Below are 25,117 nucleotides of genomic sequence, written 5' to 3'. Positions count from 1 at the left end.
TCTCATCAACCATTGATTGAGTTCACGGATCAATATGTCGTCCTGGTTTTAATCGTTGCATGTTCTTCCCCACAAGTCCTCAACAGCAGTAAACACTGAGAGGGAATAATCAGTTTTGAAATTGTATATTTTAACTCAGTGGATTGAAGTACAACACATTATGTTGTTCTAAGCAAGCAATGGTTTCTAGATATATAAAAAATATCAAGTTACATATAAATACTCTTTTGTTTAGGTTTTATAATTTTTACCTTTTAGTATTTGCCTAACCTGACATATATGTCACGAGGTCATGAATTTCTGAGGTTATAAGAAACTTCCACTAACTGGTGGATTGAAGCTTATAATCGTGAGACATTATGTCTCTAAATTGGGAATTTTGCCTCTTGGGAACTGAATTCCCTGCAAACCAGTTGAACGTCTTTGGACTGGAATCAATGGAAAGTAAAATGTCTCTAAAGGGAAGGGCCAGAGTATGGACTGTTTCCAATGCTACAGTGTAGTAAATAGTCTAAATGTTGCCCCTTTTCACCACTGTCTGTTTTAGAGTTTTTGCTCTAACCTTAAGACATTGTACTTTCCTCTGAACACATGAATACTGGGCTGGTATCAGATGGTACCCTGGAACCAAAATATCACAGTTTTAATGTATCATAGTATTACCAGAAAAATACACATACAGTCAACAATAATCCCTACTGCTGATCAATTCATATAAGATATGGATTTTTACAGTTTAAGGTCAAATGTGACATCTCTGTAATTTTTTTGATGTGATACATAAACCTAAGCAACACTGAAGAGTAAAATTGCCAAATTTAGTAGTATGTTTTAGTTAAACCTGTTTATTGTACAGAATATTATAACTTGCTACCATCTTACTATTTATAAAGTAACAGTGAGTATAAAATGTTGATTTTTGCTCTTAATTATGTGGAAATCTACCAGCTCTACCAGCTGACCATCAGTGTGCAGCAACAGGTGGGAGATTGTCAGAACTGATCTATCGATCTATCTATCTATCTACAGGTCCTTCTCAAAAAATTAGCATATTGTGATAAAGTTCATTATTTTCTATAATGTAATGATGAAAATTTAACATTCATATATTTTAGATTCATTGCACACTAACTGAAATATTTCAGGTCTTTTATTGTCTTAATACGGATGATTTTGGCATACAGCTCATGAAAACCCAAAATTCCCATCTCACAAAATTAGCATATTTCATCCGACCAATAAAAGAAAAGTGTTTTTAATACAAAAAACGTCAACCTTCAAATAATCATGTACAGTTATGCACTCAATACTTGGTCGGGAATCCTTTGGCAGAAATGACTGCTTCAATGCGGCGTGGCATGGAGGCAATCAGCCTGTGGCACTGCTGAGGTCTTATGGAGGCCCAGGATGCTTTGATAGCGGCCTTTAGCTCATCCAGAGTGTTGGGTCTTGAGTCTCTCAACGTTCTCTTCACAATATCCCACAGATTCTCTATGGGGTTCAGGTCAGGAGAGTTGGCAGGCCAATTGAGCACAGTGATACCATGGTCAGTAAACCATTTACCAGTGGTTTTGGCACTGTGAGCAGGTGCCAGGTTGTGCTGAAAAATGAAATCTTCATCTCCATAAAGCTTTTCAGCAGATGGAAGCATGAAGTGGAAGTGCTCCAAAATCTCCTGATAGCTAGCTGCATTGACCCTGCCCTTGATAAAACACAGTGGACCAACACCAGCAGCTGACACGGCACCCCAGACCATCACTGACTGTGGGTACTTGACACTGGACTTCTGGCATTTTGGCATTTCCTTCTCCCCAGTCTTCCTCCAGACTCTGGCACCTTGATTTCCGAATGACATGCAGAATTTGCTTTCATCCGAAAAAAGTACTTTGGACCACTGAACAACAGTCCTGTGCTGCTTCTCTGTAGCCCAGGTCTGGGGAATGCGTCACCTGTAGCCCATTTCCTGCACACGCCTGTGCACGGTGGCTCTGGATGTTTCTACTCCAGACTCAGTCCACTGCTTCCGCAGGTCCCCCAAGGTCTGGAATCGGCCCTTCTCCACAATCTTCCTCAGGGTCCGGTCACCTCTTCTCGTTGTGCAGCGTTTTCTGCCACACTTTTTCCTTCCCACAGACTTCCCACTGAGGTGCCTTGATACAGCACTCTGGGAACAGCCTATTCGTTCAGAAATTTCTTTCTGTGTCTTACCCTCTTGCTTGAGGGTGTCAATAGTGGCCTTCTGGACAGCAGTCAGGTCGTCAGTCTTACCCATGATTGGGGTTTTGAGTGATGAACCAGGCTGGGAGTTTTAAAGGCCTCAGGAATCTTTTGCAGGTGTTTAGAGTTAACTCGTTGATTCAGATGATTTGGTTCTTAGCTCGTTTAGAGACCCTTTTAATGATATGCTAATTTTGTGAGATAGGAATTTTGGGTTTTCATGAGCTGTATGCCAAAATCATCCGTATTAAGACAATAAAAGACCTGAAATATTTCAGTTCGTGTGCAATGAATCTAAAATATATGAATGTTAAATTTTCATCATTACATTATGGAAAATAATTAACTTTATCACAATATGCTAATATTTTGAGAAGGACCTGTATCTATCTATCTATCTATCTATCTATCTATCTATCTATCTATCTATCTATCTATCTATCTATCTATCTATCTATCTATCTATCTATCTATCTATCTATCTATCTATCTATCTATCTATCTATCTATCTATCTATCTATCTATCTATCTATCTATCTATCTATCTATCTATCTATCTATCTATCTATCTATCTATCTATCTCTCTCTCTCTCTTTTAGAAACATTGCAGCAGAGCATCAAAGTGACCCTCATGCACCAATGAAACTAGTTAGTTTCAGTCTACATGTAACTTAAAGATTTCAGATTTCTTTCCTAAGAACTTCATTGCTGATAAATGTTTCACTAATATGCTGAAACGTAGCCCTACAAATAGCTGTCTGTCATTTTAATGTATTTTCTGTTTTGTTGATATCAAGATTAAAAACCTTTTTTTATTAAATAGCAGAAAAAGCTAGCAGTTATAGATTTAAAATGTATACATAGAAGCTATTTTAAGCAGCTATGTAAGTATGTAGAGCTTGCACAATGGGATTATATGTATGTAATGTCAAGTTAAATTAGTTATTACAATTTATACCAGTGTCATAAATTTAACTAAATCTTTTTTGTCCAATTAAGTGGCATAAATTAGCATTTTTGTCATGAACAAACTTTCAAAAAATGTAATATGATATAGAAAAGAATTAGACTTAGATGTTTAAAATTATGTACATATTATACAGTTGCATTTATAATACCCATATTTTCTTGGTTTTCCAAACAATATGCATAGTTTTTGTTTGTTTGAGTGCTTCTTTTTTTACAACTGCACAGGAAATTGAACCACAGACCTCCTAGTCTAAATCATGCCTTGCTCTGAATTATTAAGCTCAGCTAAAGCAATGAGGTTTTTGTTTGATGAATATATGTAGAATGCAAACAATATGGATCATCCCTGTCTGTCCTTGCTCCTCTTTTCTCATTTTCTTCCAGATTTCTTTTTCCCCTTTCTGCACTGCAGAGAACTGCATTCGCTGCATAATCGCCTACTGAGTGCTCCTGACTTTCATGCCCCCTAAATCAAACACACTCAGGCACACACACATACAGTACATGTACTTTTTAATTTGCGTTCTTAATGTGTGCTACTGCATCAATTTGTAGTTTTACCAAAAACAAGCCGGAAACACTGCCGGGACAACACAAACAGGTCTTAATGGTCCGAGTGAGATTGTATCTTCAAAACAAAAAAGAGAAACAAGAAAAATATCATGTTTGATGATTGAACTTTTCACAGGCAGACATAAGCTGCTAAATGATTATTTAACTTAGAAGATTATATATGTTGTACAAATACCAAACACAAAAATTTCAAATAATGTATTTTAGAGTAAAGGTAATTTAATGTTCTGTGACAAATAAGGTGTATGTACTCCCCCTCTTTAATTTTTTGCTCTTACTTCTTCCAGCCTACCTTAGATGCAGCCTTTTAGTAATAGCTTGCTATAGAAATTGGACTGAAACTATGCAATGCATTCAGTCTGAAATTCTAGGACTGTTTTAACACAGGGCTGAGGTATTTGCTCTGATATCGAGTGCAGTATTTTAATTGAACCCCCTGGCATTAAGCATAAAGAACATAGCCATAAATTAGCACAGTGCCACTTGGGTTGATGTTTTATTTTTTCTCTATTTTAATATATGTTGCACATTTACTGGCACAACTAAATACACAGGATTTTGTTAAAGATGCACCTTACTGATTTTTATTGAATCAAACTCTTGCCTTGCAGCAAGAAGGTTCTGGGTTCAAATTCTGGCCTGGGGTTTATCTTCATGGTATGTTCTCCCCCTTGCCCATGCATGCTTGGGTTCTCTTTGACTACTTTGACTTCCTCCACCAGTTCAAAAATTGTCTGTTGGTTAATTGGTCTCTAAATTGCCCTTTGGTATGATTGTTTGTGAGCATGTTTGTCCTGTGATGGACTGGCGATCTGTCCAGAGTGTACCCCGCCTCTCACCCAATGACTGCTGGAGATAGACACCAGCTCCCCCGTGACCCCGCATGGAAAAGCAGATATAGACAATGGATGGACAGATGGTTGGAAATAGATTCATCATCATCAAGAATGTCAAGATAATTTCAGGCAATGATTAATTGATATGTTACACAACTTCAGTGAGAAAAAACTTAGAAACATCTAACAAGAATTTGGTGCACAATTGGCCTTTTTTTGTCCTGCCAGTGCCAAACATATACATGTTAAATGTTTCTTGGCAAGTTGCACCCCAAAACTAGACTTTTTGTAGCTATTTATAGGTTCCTTCGGATTCTGGCATAAATCAGACTAGATATTTGATCTTTCTTCTTTGCGGAGCTGGTAGTATTCATTTGAATTGGTTGGTATCCTTGCACAGATTCAGCATTGTTCATACATTTTGAAAAGGGTTAGGATCATTGTACTTTTGAAACACCAATTTATGTCCAAATTGTAACTATCTAGCCGTTGATTTGAGGTACAGTTGAAAAATTTGGAGTTAGTCATTCTTCATTAATCCATACACATTGAGCATTGCATAAGTACCACTGGCAGTGAAACAGACCATCCCCATGATGCTACCACTGCCATGCTCACACCTTACAGTGTTCTAAGGTTTAAAAAACGTACCTTGACTCTCCCAAACATCCTTATTGTCAGTGAGGCAAAACAGCTTGATATTTGTCTAACCTGAATGTAAAACCTTTCTTTGGGAGGCATTTAGCCTGTCTAAGTGAGCAGCTGCAGATTTGAGTTGCTGACCAAGCTGTTGCATTTGGAGGGTGCTGACCAAGAAGAATGTTCTTTTTCTTGGTCAGCACCCTCTCAGTCTGAGTTGATGTTAAACTTGCTTTAGTGTGGACATTGACACTTGTGTTTCAGGTATTTCTAGCTCATGGTAGGCTTAGTCCTTGGCAGTATTGATGTTTACAATGTAACGCGAGGGGAGCACGGACAAATAGTGGCATACAAGATGCCGATTGGCTGAGAAGGCATCAGGTAGGCGGGTTTTCACCACACTGACAGAGTAAACCAACAGCAAAGGAGAAACATGATGGAGGGGAGCCTTGTAAATTCAAAGACAGCGTTCGAAAGTAGTAAGTATAGGCAATATTTTTGAAGTTAAAGGCAAAAATGTGCATGTGATTTGCAAGTTATGTCCGGGAACAAAAAAATGATCCACGTCCGTGACTAGCAACTGCAACCTTATGAAGTACCTCGCATCTTGTCACTCTTCTTGAGTTCTTGCTTTTTTTAAATAATTGTAGTTGTATCATCGTTCCACCTTGGAAGATTACGGTTCAAACGCAGACCAAAACTATTATGACATTTATACCAAAAATGTGTGTATTTAAACTTCTAGATGGCGCTATGAATAAAATGATACCATTGCTAGCCTATTTTTGTGCATCTCTATTTGTCTACATGTATTTATTTCTGTCTATGCATGTAGGTGCTCATATTATATCAAGCTTGGTCTGGTGTCCCTTGGCAGGTCATTACTCTACTTGCATATTCTGTTTGTCTGGGTTTATGGATGTGCCGTATGTATGTGTCTTTGACAGAGTGGAAATTAGATTCAGTAAATTTCCAACATATTCTTTCGCATTGATCCTCTGTATTGTTGGGTAGCTTTGTTGGACTCTTAAGTTTATTTCAATTGTGGCCCACCTGTTAACAAGCTGTTTGTGCCTCTTGATGTATTTCCAGCTTCTTTATTCTTCGCAAATACAATTAGATCTGCCTAAATACTCCTGAATTAGAGCCACGCACAGCAGCAAATAGCCAGACATTCAGCTTTCCCCAAGAACCTGCTTAGTTTACCAAATAATGATTTTACCTTTTACCTACAACAGTCTTGTTTTTCCAGATCAATTTTGTCTGATTATATGAAAGCCACCAACAGGGGTAAAATGTTCTGATTTTGTTTAGTTTAGAAATCCAGAAACTTTTAGTTAATTAGCAAGAAATCTTATGGGTCAAACTTGGAATGTGAACCTGTTTCTGATCTAATGCAATGATTACATGCTTGATATGGTAAATGAAACAACAGCCTCATTCAGGAAATAGGTATTATGGGTAAAGTGTTAGTTGACATTTTTGAACGGATATGTCGTTCTGGTCTTTAGAAAGAAAAACAGAATACATTTATCAATGGTTGTAAAATGTGACATAGTACTCATGTTAACCCAAGTCCGCTCGTAAGTGGTTAAAGCAGACGTGTTCTCCAAAGGAGCTGAGTTTGGGGAATTAGACAGAGCTTTAAAATTACTCGACAGAGCCAGAGATGACTAATCACCCTGTCAAGGGTCGGTTGCAATAAATGTCAATGTAACGTTTTTTGCTTTCATCATACTGAATGTTACATTCTTCTTTTTTGTACAAATTTACTAGTAGACATGTTTGATGGTTTTCATCCTAACACACTGTAGAAGTATGTAGGATTGCACCAAGGATCACTCAGCCGCAACTCAGCCACAACACAGGAGTGAGCGATACAATTAAATGGGTATATTGAAACTCCTTCAAAACGAAACTCAAGATATGTCTCATCACTTGAGGTTCTGTGAGAGGAGAGAACACGCTGGTGACTGGGGTTGTTTAATTCAGAAAGTTAAAAATGTTTAATCCAACCCACCTGCAAAGCTTTAAGACGAGCCATTCTGCAGTGACTTCGCTGTCGTCAGAGGAGGTGAGGGAGTGGGAGTGTAAGAATCAGGCTGGGGAATGCAAGGAGCGCTCCTCTTCGTTCCTTGAGACTTGAAGCCAAAAGCCATTCCTTTCACGGTTAATCCGTAATCCAAAAACAAGGTCAGCGGTCAGGCAATGGTCATTCACAGAGAGGCAGAAAAGGCAATACTGATCAGAGGGTTCAGGCAATGATCGTTGGTCAAAAGGCAGAGTGAGGGCCATTGTCCAGAAATCCGGCTTGCATTAGTCCATTAGTCTTCTGAGACACAGGACAAACTTGATAGTTTCTACATTTTCAACCAGTAAATCAGTTAATAAGTGTTATTTTAAACATTAATTTGCTAGTTTTAATTTTCCCTTTACTTAGTAGGTTGTTCATTTTATGTGTTTATTTTGTGCAATGAATAAATATTAATAATTATTAATATAGATTAATAATAATATCACTACATTGGCAAAAAAAATAATAACTCCTGAATTGTCCTTGTTATCTCATAGTGTATATTTGATGAAGTTTGGCTTGATAAACATGTTTCAACAGTTGGCTAAAACCTCCTCCAAAAGGCTGGTAATCATTGCTGTACCTGTGCAAAGGCATTGAGTGAAAGGTAAGTTTAAAACCAATGAACTCACCTGCCAAAGCCAAAAAAACATAGGTCACCAAGTTTTATTTTACTTATCTAAGTTTAATCTAAGTTGAGAATGAATATATCTTTTGTAATTTATATAGCTGTTAACTAAAATCATAATGCTCTTAAAAACGTCCTGAACAGCGCTTACTGAAAGTTGCAGGAACCCTGCCGATAATGTGTGACTGCAGGTTTTACTTATAGCTGCAATCCCGAAGTCAGAGTAAAAATGGTTTCTGCTATTTTTTATCTTAGTTGTACGACCTGATCATTGAATTTTGGGGGACGAACTCCCAAAGTTTTAATGAGTTTGTGCTTTCTGAAATTCTAATTCCAGGAATTTGGAGGCATGTTTTTAAAGTTTTGAGAGTGATGATTAAATCATTGGAGATATTGTGTATGTCTGACCTATATTAAGATCAGTTAAAGGGTAAAATGTAAAGTTGAGGTGATATGGTCAAGTCATATGGTCAACTGTTTTTGTTTATGTTTAAATTTCATCCAACTGTTTTAAAGAATTGCTTAATATGTTTATAAAATATAGCTTTTACAAGTTCTCCTAGCATTGATTTTTGAAAGACGGGCAAGCATTTTTTTAAATTTTGTGTTTTTTATTATAGGATTTTTATTCTGAACGCTACACAGTTTTGTGTTAATTTAAAAGGCATCTTGTTATACACTGTGCATGTGGGTGCCTGTTTGCCAGCGTATTGTGCCAGCCACAGACCCTTCTGTCTACTGATGCGCCACTTTCGCTTTAGAGTGGAAAAAAATCCCTCTCGCTGTCTCGATGAGCAATGCTGCTGGCAGGAGTCCTGTAGACCAACGGGGGGAAACAATCCCAACAAAGTGGCATGAATTAATGTGACTAATTAACACCACGTTAATTATTTGTAAATTGCATGTTTGGGTACACATTACTTGAGAGACATATGCTGCTTGTCGTGTTTGTCCAAACAAGTGCCAGCTAATCTGTATGTCTGGAACGCCCCAATGACTGAAGACAGGCCAATCAGCAATGCGCAGAAATAGAAAAACACGAGCAGGAGAAAGAATGAGGTGAAGAAAAGCAAAGAGGGAAAAATAAAATCTATGAGAAAATTTGTTAGGTTTTTATTTTGTGTGTTTTTTACGATAAATTACATATTCTTAACTGAAGGATATAATATGTGCCCTGCTGTGAAAGTTGCTCCTAGCTATGTCTTCCAAGTCAAAGTGGAGATTACTTTAAGCTGAGAGTTTCCACTTTCAGCACAATTCCTCTTGTTTATTTGGAATCTATAAAATAAAATAAGAAACAATGGTTCAGTTGTTTTAAATTGCATTAAAGATTTTTAATGCAGTTTTTTTTTTCCACATTCCTGTTGGTAAAAAAAAATAGGCAGTCAATTAATGAAAACTATAAAAATATTTAATGGACTAATTGCATCTGTTTGATTTTAGTAAGTAAAATACTATAGATTGAGGGTGTACAATCCAGAGGTAACATTGTTTTTACAGTTAACCATTGGTAACCATTGATAAATTAGCTGAAGTGTTCACTCTACAGATATAATTTCAATTTAGTTGATTTTATTTATATAGCGCCAATTCAAAACATGTCCTCACAAGGCAGTTTACAAAAAAATTGTTAAAGAAAAGTAAAGAGCTAATGATAGTTGTAGCTCATTTAGTGGAAACACAGCTAAGCAGAAAAGCTCTGAGCCAGTTTTCAAGTCTAGAGGATGAAGGAGAGCACATACAGTTAGTTGCAGTAAAAGCTCAGCCAGTAACTATGCCTAAGAGGGAGACAGGGTTAAACACTGAAAGACAGGGCCAAGTGTTTCATCTCTGAAAGACGAACATTAAGTTGTTGGCAGCAGCTCAGCCAATGCCCCCCTCCATGAAGTAGTCACAGCTGAACAGGATGCCAGGCCAGATTTAGCTTCTAGGAAGAGAAAAAAATAGAGAGAGAGCAGAAAGTAAAATGCTGAAATAACAGCAAATAATATAAAAATTGATAGTAGTAAGAAAATGTAGCGGACTGAAAAAAGGTTCATTAGGTCTTCCAGTAGCCTTAACCTATAGCAGCATAACTACAAAGATAGCTTAGGATAACTTAAGCTGCTCTAATTATAAACTTGATCAAAAAGGACAGTTTTAAGCCTAGTCCTAAAAGTAGACAGGGTGTCTAGGGATGGGTACCTTTCACATATGAACTGATACGGTACCGATAACTGGTACCTGGGAATTGGTATCGGTACTCAACGGTACCAGTTTTCGGTACTTTTTTATGTGTTTATGTATGTTTATGTAAATGTTCGTTTAAAAATAAACTCTCCAAATCTTTTCAATTTAACATATTTATTTCTCAATATAAAAACTTAAATGAATATACCCAAACAACATCCTGCTGTTTGTATTGTAACATTTCAGTTGTTTCAAACATTTCTTCTCCCATGTTGCTGCAGATGACGAGTCGCTAACGGATGGAGGCGTGCTTACGGTGCCCAATGTACGAGTTGTAACTGTATATCTGAAGCTGACGAAAATTGCGCACTCTCCAGCCTTGAAAAAAATCTTGTGCTTAACCAGATGTTTCCTCAGATTATTGAAGACAGACACTGCCATTTTTTCTATCTATTTTGTTTATTCTTGGTTGTAAAGAAAGATAGTTTAGGTATGAAAAGTCATGATGTTTAAGCAGCTCAGGATGACAAATAGATAACTTTAGCCATGACGTGTCATTTCTTCTGCTTGTAAGCAAATAAATAATAGGAGTTTGCTTAGGACTGATTTTTCTGAACCTTTGACTTTACTTAGAATTCAGTTAAACCTTTAAACATATAATAATTGCTAACCTCCATAGGAGCATCTGATATTTTTTCACACTTAAAACCTGCCGTACCATTTCTATCACTGCTAATCAAATCCAATTTGCAGCTTCTTTAAGATTTCAGATAAACTGGGAGGTAACTTGAGAACTTATCTGTAACCAATCCAAAATACAAAACAGTATTTGCATTCAGCTGAGGTTTTATGGAAGCTTAATGAGAAGATAGGTAATATTGAAGTGAATGCATTGATTGTTTCCAATGTGTCTTTTTTTATATGTGCTGTTTTACGTTCATACTTAATAATATTTGATTATTGTAGATCAAAAATGTTGGATTCAAAGTGTCAAACTTCAATCCTGGAGGGCGTGTGTTCTGCAGCTTTCAGATGCATCCTGGTCCAACGCACCTGAAATGGCTAAATTACCTCCAAGTTCTACAGATACCTGCTGATGACCTAATTATAAGATTCAGATGTTTTCAAGTAGAGACACTTGAGAACTGGGGTTTGAGCCCCTTCCTGTAGATGGACTGAAACTGAAGTTACATTTAGTTTACCAAGACTCAGAGAGTCACAATGCATTGTTAAACCTGTCTTACTAACACTTTAAGCTGGTAAGTATACTCTGTCATCCAGGACATGGCAATTCTAAGCAGTTTTCCTGTTTCTTAAAGACATTTCGCCTGTAATCCAAAAGGACTCTTTAAAACTGATAAAGCCTTCTGGGTGAGAGGCGAAACATCTTCAAGAAACAAGAGAAGTCCTGTTGCGTTCCACTGAAGCACTTAAGATTACTAAGAATTTACCTGATGGATGTCTAAATGTGGAATTGAACACTGATCAATAAATGTCCATTGAAATCACCTTTGGGCAATCTAAGGACACATACTGACTTGCAGCAGCTCAGCTCCAGTGTTTGACTGCAGCACAGAGGGAGCCTAAAAGTATTTGAGCCTCAGTGAAGAAGTTTCCTGAGGGGAAACAAGGACTACTGTGCTTGAAATGTTCCAAGACTTGCTAGCATGGCTACTATTACATGCTTATCTATCACTATGTCACCCTGAGTTACGCACACTGACTTTTATTAGAAGAGTTTTGGTTGAGGAGACGCAACCAAACATCCTACATGGTTTGGTAGGATATGCAAGGAGCAGATTTGTGAATCACCTGAGCATTCCCCTCCCAATCTCTCCATCTCTTTTCCTTTCTACCCCGAAGCCTTCTCTCCCTCATCGACAAGTGCTTATTTTTTTTTTTAGCTTTCTTCTAGTTTTCCTTTACTGTTTCTCTTTCATCCTTTGCTCATTTTTTTTCAGTCTCAATCTCTTCAACCCCCCGCTCTACCCCTCGTCTCCTCAGAGCTCCTCCGCATTAACAGTCAGCTCCACTCCTTGGCGTACTTTGTTTTTCAGCCGTGTTGGAGACCAAGTAAGGGAGGCTGTGAGATACAGAGAGAGCGAAAGAGCATCATTTACACAGTCATCTATGCTGTGCACACTCCCCCCTTCCATTCCCTCCTCCTCTTCCTCACAGTTGCTGATCACGATGCCAAACATTTTATGTGTTATTTAGTCATGCCTGACTTTATCAAATTTAAAAAAAACATGCCAGTCACGGGTCCACCCTCCCCTGTTTCTTGCCCCTAATGTCCCTCCGCACCCAGCCACTCACATCATTGTCATCTTAGACCCTACCATGCGGGTCTGACCACAAAATTCTCTTGAGCCAGTGTCTTAGGGGACATTTCACTTCTAAATGAAGTTTTATTCGCAGACTAGACCCTCCCAACATCCTCACCCCCAGCCTCCAACCTTCACTGCCTCGTGGTCAACCAGCCACCCCAAGGGAAAAGTGAAAGAGCATAATTCTTGGCAGCAGAGTCTGTTGACTCTAAGATGGATTATTTCTGCTTGAAATCAGAGGCCGTGTGTTGCTGGATAATGTGGCTATCCAATTTGTTTTCTGTTTTTTTTTTTTTTTTTGCACCAATGTTCTAATAAAGATTTGACAAGAAATTCAGAAGAAGATAAGAGACCTGTTCCAGAATCCCAAAACACTCACATTCATGGTCACCAAGTCAGGATTTAGACTTTCTTTTTGTTTTTGCTGGTCTGGCATAGCTCAGGACATAAGGCAGGTCACAGATACTTGTCTGTATTACAGATTTGATTTTAAGTTGAACCCACTGATGCTAAGATGAAAACAACGAAACAAAGTTTAAGAATGTTTTGTGTTTCAGGTTATTAATAATGTTTCCCTTCATTTTTTTTATCTGATATACATCAAATATTCATATCATATTCTAATGGTATGATGACCCTTGAATGATATTACCACAGTTTCAAGGAATTCACACAAAAAATTCCAACCTCTAACATGATCCAATTTCTTTAAAAAAAAGAAAAACTGTATTCCTCCTAACAAATAAAACATATCAATTACAGTTAAATAACATGTATCTACAGCATTTATTTAAAATCTTGGTTTTCACATGTGGCAAAACTACAGAATAATTGCCTGTTGTATTTAGCTGTTGTATTTCATGTGCTTATTCTATTACCTGTGGTTGTCTTTCCTTTTAGAGAAACACAAGGATATCAAGCTAATACAGTCATATTCAATAAATTCAAATACTATTGAAAAGTTCATTTATTTCAGTAACTTAGTTCACTCAGTAAAACACATTATGAAGACTATTTACACACAAACTGATGTTTTAAAGCCTCTATTTCTGTTAATTATGATGATTTTCCTCTTACAGCTAATGAAAACAAGACATTTAAGATTAGAATGTTACATCAGAAGTTTACTCACCATTCAGACCAAAATCAAATAATGCATGGATGAACAGAACCCACCAATTATCTGATTCAGGTTGTTCTGGCTATGTTACTGAATTTGGCTGAAAACAACTTCAGCGAAATGTTCTAGTAGCAGAATGTTTCTTATCCTTTTTGATTTTAAGTACCGTGAAAGTTGCTTTGTGATGCCTTCTTTGTCATGCAATATATCAAAAGCGTAACATTTTCTTTATTGTTGCTTGTAGATGTCCATAAATCAATTTAGAATGTGAGGTGATTCATCATTCCTCTTATGTAAACATCAGTGTTCAGCTTCGGTTTTAAAATATTGTTGCCCTTTTAGTAGGCAGATATATTATATTTAACTTGAAATTTAAATCAAATTGAAGACATGCCTGCTGGGATTTGCATGCATATACAAGAGGCCAATAGTAGTTTGCAGGCAGAAAAGAAAAGTATCAGCTCAAGATAGAGCAGATACTGCTTCAGATTCCCTGTGCATTTGATAAGTAGTTGCCCTTAAGCAAGTCAATTTGCTCAAGTGGAACTGGCCGGTGATGTTTGGATGAAGCAGGTGTTTGCAGAGCTGTTCTCAGGTGTGTGTGTGTGTGTACTGCAGTGCGTAGCTTATAGCTATAGAGAAATAAAAGCAACAGAAGTAGGCTCTTTAAGAATATGCTGCCAAGATGTTATTCTTGGGTCTGGACATCTGTTCAACAACTAACTGAAACTGCAACATTGAGGTCTGCAGTCACAAGTGGAGGCTGCAGGTTTTCTTCCAAGTGAAAGCTGTTCAATGCAGATGCTCTCTGTGGGTGGTGTGCAGATGACTAATTTACATATTTAGTTGCGCAGGAAATTTTAGTTTTAAATTCTGAGTAAAGTGTAAATATTAAGATGTTGTTTTCTACTTTCACCTGATCGTAATTCCTCCACCTTCCTAACTGGTTAAGTGGAGATCACTAAATCATCATCAGCTGCAGTTTAACACTATAGTTCCAATTAACTAGTTTCTACAGTTTAATGGTTTACTTTCTTTATTTATCTTCTATGATCAGAACTGTTTGCTCTGTAAACTGAATTCATATTACATCTATTGGCACCCCTGGTAAAAAAGCTTTAAAATAAATGTATTTTTTGTTGCATTAGCATAATTTCACATTGAAAATGTTTGAAATATAATTTGAGTACATTCAGTAGGGAAAAACATCTCTACGTTTATGAAGACTTGAGGAGATATTTTCTGGCATCACTCCCAAAAAATCTGATTCGCATGTAGATGTCTAGTGGTTGTTATGGAGACTGGGTGACCACAATCTTTGGAAGTTTAAAGTTCCTTTTTTACTAACCTGTTTAACAAACAAACGGCTCCTCGTCCACTCTGGTGGCCAGCACCTAAAAGGAGTGAGCCTCTGTGTCAAATATTTGTATCCCAGGGAAACAGAAAATTGCACATTAATAATTAGAAATTCAAAGATGCTGTGAAATACAAAAAATGCCTCATTTACATTTTATTTAAAAACAAATGTTAGGATCATCAACTATTGTGCCACCAATGATTTAAAAAAAATGTAATTTGTTAAAGAGGATCTTTTTTCCCCAACTAAAAAATGTGCTCAGACAAAAAGTTTTTTTTTGTAAGCTTTTCAGTGTGGGTTTATGCTACTGCTATAAAATGTGAATTTCTTTAGGCTCCTCACACATCTTTAGCATGGGTGTGAATTTCTGAAGCCAGCACTGTATGGAGGTATTTGTTAAATAATAACTTTACTTTTTAATCAAATGGTGGTTTGGTTAAATCTTGGTTGATGTTGGTTTTTGAAAATGCATTGATTTGCTGAAACTCATGGTTTATACATTGGACTTCTGGATCTCTTTTAAGTGTATTTTGGCAGAGAGAGGAGATGTACCCTTATTTAAGGTTCTTCGTGGGTAGATATAGGGGAAATTTCAATGATGTTGCCAAGGTAGACTGTGAGACATAAAAAAAGCGCTGAGCTGCCAAACTTTTAAAACCCTTCTTGAGGAAACTATTTTTAAATTAGCATTTTTTTCACAAAATAACTTATTGACAAAAGTCAATCCTAATTTTTCCAGTATCAAAAAATAAAAAGTGAACATAAAGACCTGTAGAATACACCTAAGTGTTCAGAAATCGTTTTTTCTACAACCCATCCATAGTGTAGTATAGCATGAATACTGTATCATCTCTGCTCCTTGAAGCTATAGCTAACTCAGAAAAGATAGAAACCAGACGAAGCCTGAGGGCTATAAATCCATTGAAGACACTTTCTCCCTACCTGACTCCTCCTCCGGTTTTCATCATGCACCCTGCTCCTTGTCTCTGCAGAAGTTTGCTCTGCAGAACCTGTCCATCTCAATAAGTCAGTTTAACACTATACTACGTCAAATTATTCTGAAAAATGTGTTGGGGGAAAAAAATCTATTTTGCATTTATCTGTGCAGTATTACTCAAATGAAGATTATGTAAAATGTGTGCTATGCATATTATACAGATAGCCTTACCCTGGGTAGTGATATACTGAAATGTTTAGTGGTATTTTCTTGTTTAAAGACAAATCTTTAAATGTCAGATGTTTTGAATGATTTGGACTTTTACTCATGTATGAGAAGATTTATTTGATGCTTAGAGGAAAAATCTGATGTTCAAAGCCTACTCTGTGTTGCAGGCACAGTGTGCTGATATATTACAGTAAAATCAGTATCATTACAGACTGCTTTGATGCAAACTTTGGTAGGCTGATAAATTTAAACTGGAACGCATTCATGCTCTGCCTGTAAATATATGTGGCCAGTTGGACTGGATATTATTGCCAGTGGTGTCCAAATCTAATATCGATTTTAGTGTTGGAATTACTTAAGTTTGAATAAGTAACAGTGACAATATCCATATAGTGTCTGCTTCATTGAAAGCTCTGATTTCCAAATGACCTCAATTACAAGGTCATCTTTTTCATGATTTATACATTTAAACGCACAACCATTCTGGCGTCTCATCAAGACGCAGCTTTTCATGTTATAATTAAAAGCAACCAGGCAGCAGAGCTATTATCTATGCTGCTCCTATGAGTGTCAGGGACATAGAAGGTATCACACGGTAAACAGGAAATGTTGTTTTCAGTCAAGGAATTCCTTGTCACTTCCGGTCTTCTTGCAGCTTTTTATGCAGTCCATATAGTTAAGGTTTAATCTGAAATCATAAGAGAATTAAGTAGTTTACATTAATATTATTGGTTCAGGATGAATGAAGCCTGTTAGCTTTCAGATTCTATTTTTTTTCCCTGTGTAGCCTTTAATTTTGAGGCCTTTATTTAAGATTTTTGAGTTATTTGATTGGGTATATGTCAAGGTATATAATGGATAATAGAGTCATATTTAATAAATTAGGATATTATTGAAATAAATTTCTTTTTTCAATAATTCAGTTCAAAAACTGAAACACATTATATAGATTAATTCCACACAGGCTGATGTTTTCAAGCCTTTATTTTCTGTTAATTATGATGATTTTCAGGTTAAAGATAATAGAAAAAATAACATTTAAGATTCAATCATTGCATCAGACCAATAAAAAACACAGACTTAATAAATGGTAGTGTTAGTTTAACACCTACCTAGATACCTAGGTACTTTTAATCTGACAAACGACCATCATCGGAACACATATTCTAATTGATTAAATTTGACTTTTTATTGCAATTTTCACAACAGTTATGGCAGCATAGATATGAATTTCATGTTTTCATAAAGAAATGTGCATGTATCGTACTATTATTATTTGGACTTTTTTATTGGATGGAATCGTTGACATTTGTGTAACTTATATATATACTAAAATAACTTAAATAGTACAAATATTAGTAGCAAAGTATTCTCAAATAAATATTTATATAACAACTAGTAAACAAGTTTTATACGTTCCTCCTGAAAGTAAAAAAAGCAGACAGAAAGCGATCCTATTGCTGTTAATGTGTTGAGCCAGGAGGAAATTAGTCCAGCCTTAAAATATCTCCAAAAAACAGGAAATAGCATGGTTCTGTGCAAAGTTCAAATTTATGCTCTGTCGCTCTGAAGTTTTGTAATGATCTCCTTTTATCTCATTTGTTTAACCTGATAACACACAGGTGTGGGGCAAAAAATAGGTTGATATGTGGAGCTTCAGCGCTGGCACTCATCCAGGCCAGCTGCCTCCTGCTGTCTCCAGTTTGTAATGCAGAGTCAAACTAATTGTCTCTGCTTCAGCTCAGAACTTAAAAACAAGGTGAAGAGGTGCATAAGGATTTTCATCTGCCCCAAATTATTTATTTAAGGTTCAGAAAGCAATGCAGCTTACATAACAATTTTATATTGACGAAAACATTTAACGGGATAGAAATCCATATTGTTGTTTGCTTACATGTGCATGTACCTGTAAGACTATTATAGGCAAAGTTCATCTTATTATGAATGAAATACATTTTTAATCACCTATGTATCACTTTCTACCATAAGTTGTGTAGGTATTAGAGGTATTAGAGGAAAGAAAGAAACATCTTGACTGGGCCAGGAAATATCTGAAGACAGATTTTTCAGAGGTTTTTTGGACTGATGAAATGAGAGTGACTCTTGACCAGATGGATGGGCCTGTGGCTAGAATAGTAACAGGCATAGAGCTCCACCTTTTTGGGTTAAAGATGGGCTCATAATCAACTCGCAAACCTACTGCCAGTTTTCAGAAGACACGTTCTTCAAGATGGTACAGGAAGAAGTCTGCTTCTTTCAAAAAGACAATGATTTTTATGCATTTCAATGGTCCATCACATGCAACCAAGTACTCCTCTGCATGGCTAGCCAGTAAAGGTGTTAACGATGAAAATCACATGACATGGCCCCAACCTCACCTGAACTGAACCCAGTTGAGCTCTTTTGGGCAGTTTTTTAAACAGGACATTTACAGTGCTGCAAAAAACGTTGATCGTCAACAGATCAGGAAACTGTCAGACTCCAAGGCTTATTACTGTTATTGAAAAGAAGGGGGGCTATATTGGTCACTGATCATTTTTTTTACGTCAGAAATGTTTCTTGGAAAGTTTTGATTGCATTCAGGTTCAGCTGGTAAACTAGATTGTTAAAATATCAAAACAACAATCGATTTAAACTGGTTTTATTCTAACAATTGGGCACAGACTTATTTAAGAATGTCAAAACACGAACATTGACCATTTTCAGGTGATTATATTGTTGTATAATCTATCCTTCCAGGCATTGTCTCTGGCTGCTTATACTATTATATTCAATTAAACAAAATCCACCCAAGTTCTATAATTTCCACTTTTTCAAGTTTCAGATAAAAATAAAATCATAATAAAAATGATATATTTTAAACTATTTTTCTTGGTGGAAGTGTAACAAAAGCATACCAAGCCAGGGGTTTAAAACCCAAATACATACTGAACCATCATTTCTGTGTGAGGTACACCCCTAGTATGTATATTGCAAACTTTTGTTTCAAAAGCTGACAAAAAAACTCATTTTGACAGCTTATAAAAATAACTTCCATTTAAAGTATATATATCATATCATCTAATTTAAAATGCTTAACTATTCATTGTTTTTGTTTTTGTGCTACGATATTTATTCTTGGTGTTACAGTATGTGTTGCAAAGCGCATTTTTGCCTGGTATTTGAAGTTTGCTGTACAGATAAACCTAAGTTAGGTTTAAGTGAGGTTTTCTGTCAAGTAGGACAGCAAACCTAAGTAAACACATCTACAATGGGATGGTTGAGATCAAAGGATATTCATGTGTTCAAATGGCCCAGATCTAATCCAATTGAGAATAGTCGGCAAGACTGAAAATGTAATGTTCATAGATGCTTTTCATCCAATCTGACTGGGCTTGAGCTATTTCACAAAGAAGGATGGGTTAAAATTTCAGTGTCTAGATGTACAAAGTTAGTACATACAGGTCCTTCTCAAAATATTAGCATATTGTGATACAATTCATTATTTTCCATAATGTCATGATGAAAATTTAACATTCATATATTTTAGATTCATTGCACACTAACTGAAATATTTCAGGTCTTTTATTGTCTTAATACGGATGATTTTGGCATACAGCTCATGAAAACCCAAAATTCCTATCTCACAAAATTAGCATATTTCATCCGACCAATAAAAGAAAAGTGTTTTTAATACAAAAAACGTCAACCTTCAAATAATCATGTACAGTTATGCACTCAATACTTGGTCAGGAATCCTTTGGCAGAAATGACTGCTTCAATGCGGCGTGGCATGGAGGCAATCAGCCTGTGGCACTGCTGAGGTCTTATGGAGGCCCAGGATGCTTCGATAGCGGCCTTTAGCTCATCCAGAGTGTTGGGTCTTGAGTCTCTCAACGTTCTCTTCACAATATCCCACAGATTATCTATGGGGTTCAGGTCAGGAGAGTTGGCAGGCCAATTGAGCACAGTGATACCATGGTCAGTAAACCATTTACCAGTGGTTTTGGTACTGTGAGCAGGTGCCAGGTCTTGCTGAAAAATGAAATCTTCATCTCCATAAAGCTTTTCAGCAGATGGAAGCATGAAGTGCTCCAAAATCTCCTGATAGCTAGCTGCATTGACCCTGCCCTTGATAAAACACAGTGGACCAACACCAGCAGCTGACACGGCACCCCAGACCATCACTGACTGTGGGTACTTGACACTGGACTTCTGGCATTTTGGCATTTCCTTCTCCCCAGTCTTCCTCCAGACTCTGGCACCTTGATTTCCGAATGACATGCAGAATTTGCTTTCATCTGGAAAAAGTACTTTGGACCACTGAGCAACAGTCCAGTGCTGCTTCTCTGTAGCCCAGGTCAGGCGCTTCTGCCGCTGTTTCTGGTTCAAAAGTGGCTTGACCTGGGGAATGCGGCACCTGTAGCCCATTTCCTGCACACGCCTGTGCACGGTGGCTCTGGATGTTTCTACTCCAGACTCAGTCCACTGCTTCCGCTCGTCCCCCAAGGTCTGGAATCGGCCCTTCTCCACAATCTTCCTCAGGGTCCGGTCACCTCTTCTCGTTGTGCAGCGTTTTCTGCCACACTTTTTCCTTCCCACAGACTTCCCACTGAGGTGCCTTGATACAGCACTCTGGGAACAGCCTATTCGTTCAGAAATGTCTTTCTGTGTCTTACCCTCTTGCTTGAGGGTGTCAATAGTGGCCTTCTGGACAGCAGTCAGGTCGGCAGTCTTACCCATGATTGGGGTTTTGAATGATGAACCAGGCTGGGAGTTTTAAAGGCCCCAGGAATCTTTTGCAGGTGTTTAGAGTTAACTCGTTGATTCAGATGATTAGGTTCATAGCTCGTTTAGAGACCCTTTTAATAATATGCTAATTTTGTGAGATAGGAATTTTGGGTTTTCATGAGCTGTATGCCAAAATCATCCGTATTAAGACAATAAAAGACCTGAAATATTTCAGTTAGTGTGCAATGAATCTAAAATATATGAATGTTAAATTTTCATCATGACATTATGGAAAATAATGAATTGTATCACAATATGCTAATATTTTGAGAAGGACCTGTACATTCCTCAAAAGACTTACAGATGTAATTGCAGTGAAAGGTGGTTCTACAAAGTTCTTGACTCAGGAGGGGATAAATACATATATTCACTACATTTTTTGTTTTTGTAAAGAACGTTTAAACCGTGTATCATTTTCTCACTTAACATTTATGCACTACTTTGTGTTTCACTGTTATATAAAATATATATTTTTTTTTATTTGTGGTTGAAGCATGCCAAAATTGAATAAGGTTTGAGTGGTATGAACACATTGGCAAAAAAAATGTAGTAACCTTTAACTAGATAATAGATGATGCTGCAGCACCAGGCTGCCCTGGCAGAGTCTCCCAGTGGGAAAATCACTGGTTAAATGAACGATGCCAGTACATAGGGAAGTGTCTTTAAGCAAGATATTGACCTCTGTTAATGAACCTCATATGCATACGGTTGAGAAAAATATCTGCAAGTATGGAGAGTAAAAATGAAATCAATTCACATCCAAGCAGTATGCAGTTTGCAGGCCTGTACAGCTCTTTTGTTTGTCCATAAACTGCCCCTTTCTTCCCAACATCATTTCATTGTTTGGGCTTCTTCAGTATTCAGCATTTCCATCCTCTCCTCCCTTTTCCATGCAGCAATCGGCCGGACGTTGATACCCCGTTATTTCAGCACAGTGTTCGAGGGCGGCGTCACTGAGCTCCATTACATCCTGAAACACTCCAAGGAGTCCTTCCACAACTCCTGCATCACCCTGGACTGTGATCAGTGCACCATGGTCACCCAGCATGGGAAGCCAATGTTTACAAAGGTAACACTTGACCCTTGAGTTTCTCTCACTATAAATATTTGATCACACGCTATGATAATGGCCAGTCAAGGTGTTAAAGTGCTTAAAGATCAAATACATTTAAACCCTTTGATTCCCTTTCTGTCTGTTTTTTATGCTGTCTCTGATGGTTGAAGTAGAACTTGATGGTTTTACCCTAAAAAAAAAGAAAGGGGCTTGTCTGTTTCCTGTATTTTAGAATGACTATTCTTTACCAAAGTATAGATAAGTTGAGATTTTTATGTCAGCTAATCACTGTAGGTGACTTTAATGATAATTTTATAACTTTAACAGTTTTATCTCATACATAGCAAATGTAAGAGTTCTTTCATTCATTCATCTTCTATACCGCTTATTCCATAGTGGGTCACGGGTGGGCTGGTGCCTATCTCCAGCAGTCTACGTGCGAGAGGCAGGGTACACCCTGGACAGGTCACCAATCCATCGCAGGGCAACACAGACATACAGGACAAACAACCATCCACACACCCAATTTAGAGAGATCAGTTAACCTAACAGTCATGTTTTCGAACTGTTGGAGGAAGCCGGAGTACCTGGTGAGACCCAACGCATGCACGGGGAGAACATGCAAACTCCATGCAGAAAGACCCCCGGCTGGGAGTCAAAACCAGAACCTTTTTGTATGCAAGGCAACAGTGCTACCAACTGTGCCACCGTACAGCCCCTGTATTACATCCCCAGCATGTAATAGTTCTATCCAGTAAAAAGTTGCTCTCTATGATTGTAGAAAATAGAAAATTAAACATAGAAAATGAGTGTTTTTGTCTGGGGTAGTTGTGGACCAAGATGCAGACAAGCACTGGGCGGCAGCATGTTGAAAACAAATCCTTTAATTCAGGCACCATGAAAAGGTACAGAGGCAGAAATAATCCCAAGGAAACACAAAGACAGATGTGACAAACATGACCAGTAGAATTGAGGAACCAGCGAAGAATAATTGGCAGAACCAGGTATATAAACAGGGAGAAGAGGAGAGTGGACCAATGAGGGAGACGCTAGGGTAACCAAAGAGAAACTAGGATCTAAGGATAATAAACCCTAACAAAAAAGGGAGAGCAAAAAAACAAACAACAACAAATACTGACTGAACTAACTGGGAGGGAAGCAGAGAAAGTGATGACGTAGAATAAATGCAAACCAAATCGTAAACAATAACTGGAACCAAGTATAGCGGCAAACAAATAACTAAAAGCTAACTTGTCAGAAGGAACTGAAACAATAGACACCAACATGGGGAACTATACTAGGAATAAGGCTGGGAAGAACTACAAATATAAAGGGAAACGAACACTGAGTAAATAATAACTAAAGGGAACTAAGGCCAAGGGGAGGAACTAGTAGGGCACATAGAAGGGGAAAGGAGAACACAGGAAAACAGAGGAAATAATGAAATGTTGTAAATAAACCAAAGGGACAGAATATACAAAACAGTCACAAGTAAACAAGCACAAAAACTAAAATAGCAGATCCTGACAGTACTACCCCCCTCCTAAGGTCGGATACCAGACTACCTAAAAATCTAAGCAAGAGGCCAAACACAAAAAAACAAAACAATCCAACCAGGGCAGTCGGAAGGGGGCCTCGGAAGGCGGGCAAGAGTCCAGAAACAAAATAACCCAACTGGGGAGAAAAACTGTAGTCCATGAAACTAATAAACCCCAAGGACAGATCAAAAACTTCCAACTTGGGAAAGGCCAGGATGCCGGCGACGAAGAAGTCAGCGACGAGGGAGCTGTCGATCTGGGGGTCGGCAGCGAGACTAGGAGAACCCACGAAGTGGCCTGTCCAGAGGTCTGCAACATAGGAGCTGGTGACTAGGAGGTCTCCGACTTAGGAGCTGGTGTCTAGGAGGTCTGCGGCGTAGGAGCTGGCGTCTAGGAGGTCTGTGGCGAGGCCAGGTGAACCCACGAGTTGACCTGTCAGGAGGTCTGCGGTGAAGAAGCTGGGGTCTAGGCGGCCTGCAACGGAACGTGGAGAACCCACGAAGAGGCTTGTCTGGAGGTCGGTGGCGGCAGAACAGGAGTCTAGGAGGCCGGCGCTTAGACCAGAATAACCCAGATGGCTGGAGCTCTGGAAGCCCAGGACCCAGCCAGAACTCTCGAAGCACGGGACCTGGCTGGAACTCTGGAAGCAAAGAGTCGGTTAAGGTGTCTAGTCGACAGTCTTGGTCGCAGTCAGTAGGCTTGGAGTCGGAGTCAGGCTGGAAGTCTGGCGGCTCAGAGTCAGGCTGGAAGTCTGGAGTCTCGGGATCAGGCTTTCAGTCAGTAGCCTTGGAGTCAGGATTTGAGTTGGTAGCCTTGGAGTCAGGCTTTGAGTCGGTAGCCTTGGAGTCAGGCATGGAGTCTGGCGCCCCATAGTCAGGCATGGAGTCAGGAGCCCTAAAGACACACTTGGAGTCTGCAGTCTTGGAGTCAGGCTGTGCGTCAGCAGCTTCTGGAGCACAGTAAGTGGGCCCTGGAGCACAGTCAGTGGGCCCTGGAACCTGGATCAGAGGCAGTCCACCCTCAGACCTCTCTGGAAACTCTGGAGCTAGAATTAGAGACAATCCGTCCTTGAACCCCCCTGGGACAGGCAGTAGAGGCAGTTTGTCCTTGAACCCCTCTGGGACAGGCAGTAGAGGCGGCTCGTCCTCGAACCACTCTGAGACAGGCAGTAGAGGCGGATCGTCCTCGAACCCCTCTGGAAACTCTGGAACTAGGATCAGAGGCGGTCTGTCCTCGGACCCATCTCGAAACTCTGGGGACTTGGCAACAGGCTTGGCTGCATGCTGAGGCTCAGGAAACTTGGCTTCATGCTGAGGCTCTGTGGTCGAGGTATCGAACTGAGCTCCTGGAACTACGGAAACTGAAGCGTCGAGTTGAGCTCCCGAGACTGTGGAAGCGGGGACGTTGCGTTGAGCTTCCGTGGAGGCGGAGACCGAATCGTCGGGCTGAGCAGTCGCTGAGGCCGGGGCAAAGAGTTTGCTTTCCCTGGAATCAGCTCTGGGCCTCTGCACCGGGTCTGACTGGAAACTGGAAGCCAGAAAGGACACCAGAGATGCAGGGGAACAGTGTGAGGCGGTGGCCAAACCCTCTGGAAGAGGTGAGGAGGCGTTGGCAGAACAGGTCGTAGGAGGTACAGAGGCAGAAATAATCCCAAGGGAACAGGAAGACTGACGTGACAA

General features: G+C 38.7%; 1 protein-coding gene across 5 annotated transcripts in view; it reads left to right on the top strand.

The window, feature by feature from the left end:
• ldb2a (LIM domain binding 2a) overlaps positions 1–25,117 on the top strand; it is a 124,026-nt gene that overhangs the window by 53,019 nt on the left and 45,890 nt on the right. For all 5 annotated transcript variants that reach the window (XM_047353923.1, XM_047353922.1, XM_047353920.1 and 2 more), the window contains exon 3: positions 21,743–21,915. In XM_047353923.1, the coding sequence (XP_047209879.1) occupies positions 21,743–21,915 (173 nt within the window). The remainder of the gene's footprint in view (positions 1–21,742; positions 21,916–25,117) is intronic.

This window comes from Girardinichthys multiradiatus, chromosome 23 (assembly GCF_021462225.1).
Source record: "Girardinichthys multiradiatus isolate DD_20200921_A chromosome 23, DD_fGirMul_XY1, whole genome shotgun sequence".
NCBI lineage: Eukaryota > Metazoa > Chordata > Actinopteri > Cyprinodontiformes > Goodeidae > Girardinichthys > Girardinichthys multiradiatus.
Note: the sequence above shows the minus strand (reverse complement) of the source record. Positions and strands in the feature narration are given on the sequence as shown.